The 1,583-nt window shown below is 39.2% G+C and overlaps 1 protein-coding gene across 1 annotated transcript in view; it reads right to left on the reverse strand.

The window, feature by feature from the left end:
• Positions 1 to 1,583, reverse strand: part of LOC104946093 (unconventional myosin-XVIIIa-like) — a 36,373-nt gene that overhangs the window by 15,293 nt on the left and 19,497 nt on the right. Inside the window, exons 14-15 of the mRNA XM_010771849.1 lie at positions 1,118 to 1,288; positions 990 to 1,029 (exon numbers count right to left, since the gene is read on the reverse strand). Coding sequence (XP_010770151.1) covers positions 990 to 1,029; positions 1,118 to 1,288 — 211 coding nt within the window. The remainder of the gene's footprint in view (positions 1 to 989; positions 1,030 to 1,117; positions 1,289 to 1,583) is intronic.

Consider the following 1,583-nt stretch of genomic DNA (forward strand, 5'->3'; position numbering starts at 1 on the left):
TCCGAATGCCAGGAAGGATTCTTGCCTAACTTCTGAAGGAAGTGACTCGGAAGACATGTGCTACCAAGCAAGCGTAATCGCGATTGAGAGTCTCTCACAGTCTTTCAGTCCCGCCTCAAAACACATCTTTTCAACTCTGTCTACTCATAAGCCCCCCTCCCCTCTCAATCAACTTCCTCTTGATTGCCTTTTTTTTGTTTATTTTATTTTAATATATTTATTTGTTTGCCTGTCCTTGTTTATCTACCCTCCCTCATACAATAAAGCGTCTTTGAGTTGTGAAAAGCGCTATATAAATCAAATGTATTATTATTATTATAAGCTAGTCTCTCTGCATTTGTGCGCTGTGCTAATGCTAATCATGCTAATGCAAGGATAATAAAATGGCAGCTTCACAAATTCTTTTGGGAGTTTTACGGGGCGTGGTTTGCAATCCGCCCAGCCAATCAGAAATAGGAACCTTTTTCTCCCAAGAAAGTCCCCGCTCTCTAGCAGGGACGGGAAAAAGGGGGTAAAAAGGTTCTCATGAACTCATTTTAGTTCCGGATTATTTTGGTGTGAACGCGACATTTCGGAACTAAATCGGAACTAAAGTGGGAAAAGTACTCCGGTGTGAAAGCGCCTATAGAGTGCAGTGTATAACATCTAAATAGAGTGGTGCAGGGATGAGTGTTAAATCCTGGGAATGAGTTAGCATTTCTGGTTACCCCGTCCTAAAGTCAAAGTTTTTTTTTTATGTTTTTGAATTAGATGTAGTAAATAGATTATTTGGTTAATTAATGCTTAATGTGACTTAAAAACAATATCTCCAGTTATGGAGATATTTATAAAAACACAAGAAGCTTCAGTTAAAAAGTGCAATCAAAAGAAATATATACATATATATTACACATGTAGCTTAGGAGATATTTATAAATATTATGTATGGAGCTAGTGGCTTAAAATACTTTCATGTTTTGTTCAAGACATAAAAAACGTCATCACTTTACCCTCTATACAAATGAGCTTCTATGAACTGATCCTCACACACTATCAGGGATAGAGCAACCACAGCTGACCACATCAGAGGTTCAGTGGAGAGTCGGTGTGCAAATTATCTAAAAAGTTGTTTTTTTACCTGAGTTGTCGCCCTGGCCTCCATCGTCTGCTTTCCCTCTGAATGAGGTGGAGTGCTGCATTCCTTTAGCCTGGTGCTTAAAGATGGAGGAGGACAGCTCCTCCAAGGTGCAGCCCAGCAGGTACGCTGCCTTCTGGGCCCATTCATGTCGGGCAAACTGCCTACGTCCAGCTAAAAATACAGTAGAAGTGGTTTAGAGTACACAGAGATATGCAATTAGGACCTAAGGATGAAGGATAATGAAATGACAGCTATAGACAGACAAGAGGGTGAAGCAGGAATAGTAGAAACAATAGACATGCATCAGAAAACCTGAGTAGTTTCTGTTTCTTTTAAAGAGCAACTTCCAGGTTAAAGACACCTGTGAATAAATGTGTAGGAAAATGATGAATACACTAGATTTTCAAAAAAATATGCAGAAATATACACTACAGTGACATCTGGCGTCGTTTTTGTAAGAAATGTT

Source organism: Notothenia coriiceps, unplaced genomic scaffold (assembly GCF_000735185.1).
Source record: "Notothenia coriiceps isolate Sejong01 unplaced genomic scaffold, NC01 NC01_scaffold00010593, whole genome shotgun sequence".
Lineage (NCBI taxonomy): Eukaryota > Metazoa > Chordata > Actinopteri > Perciformes > Nototheniidae > Notothenia > Notothenia coriiceps.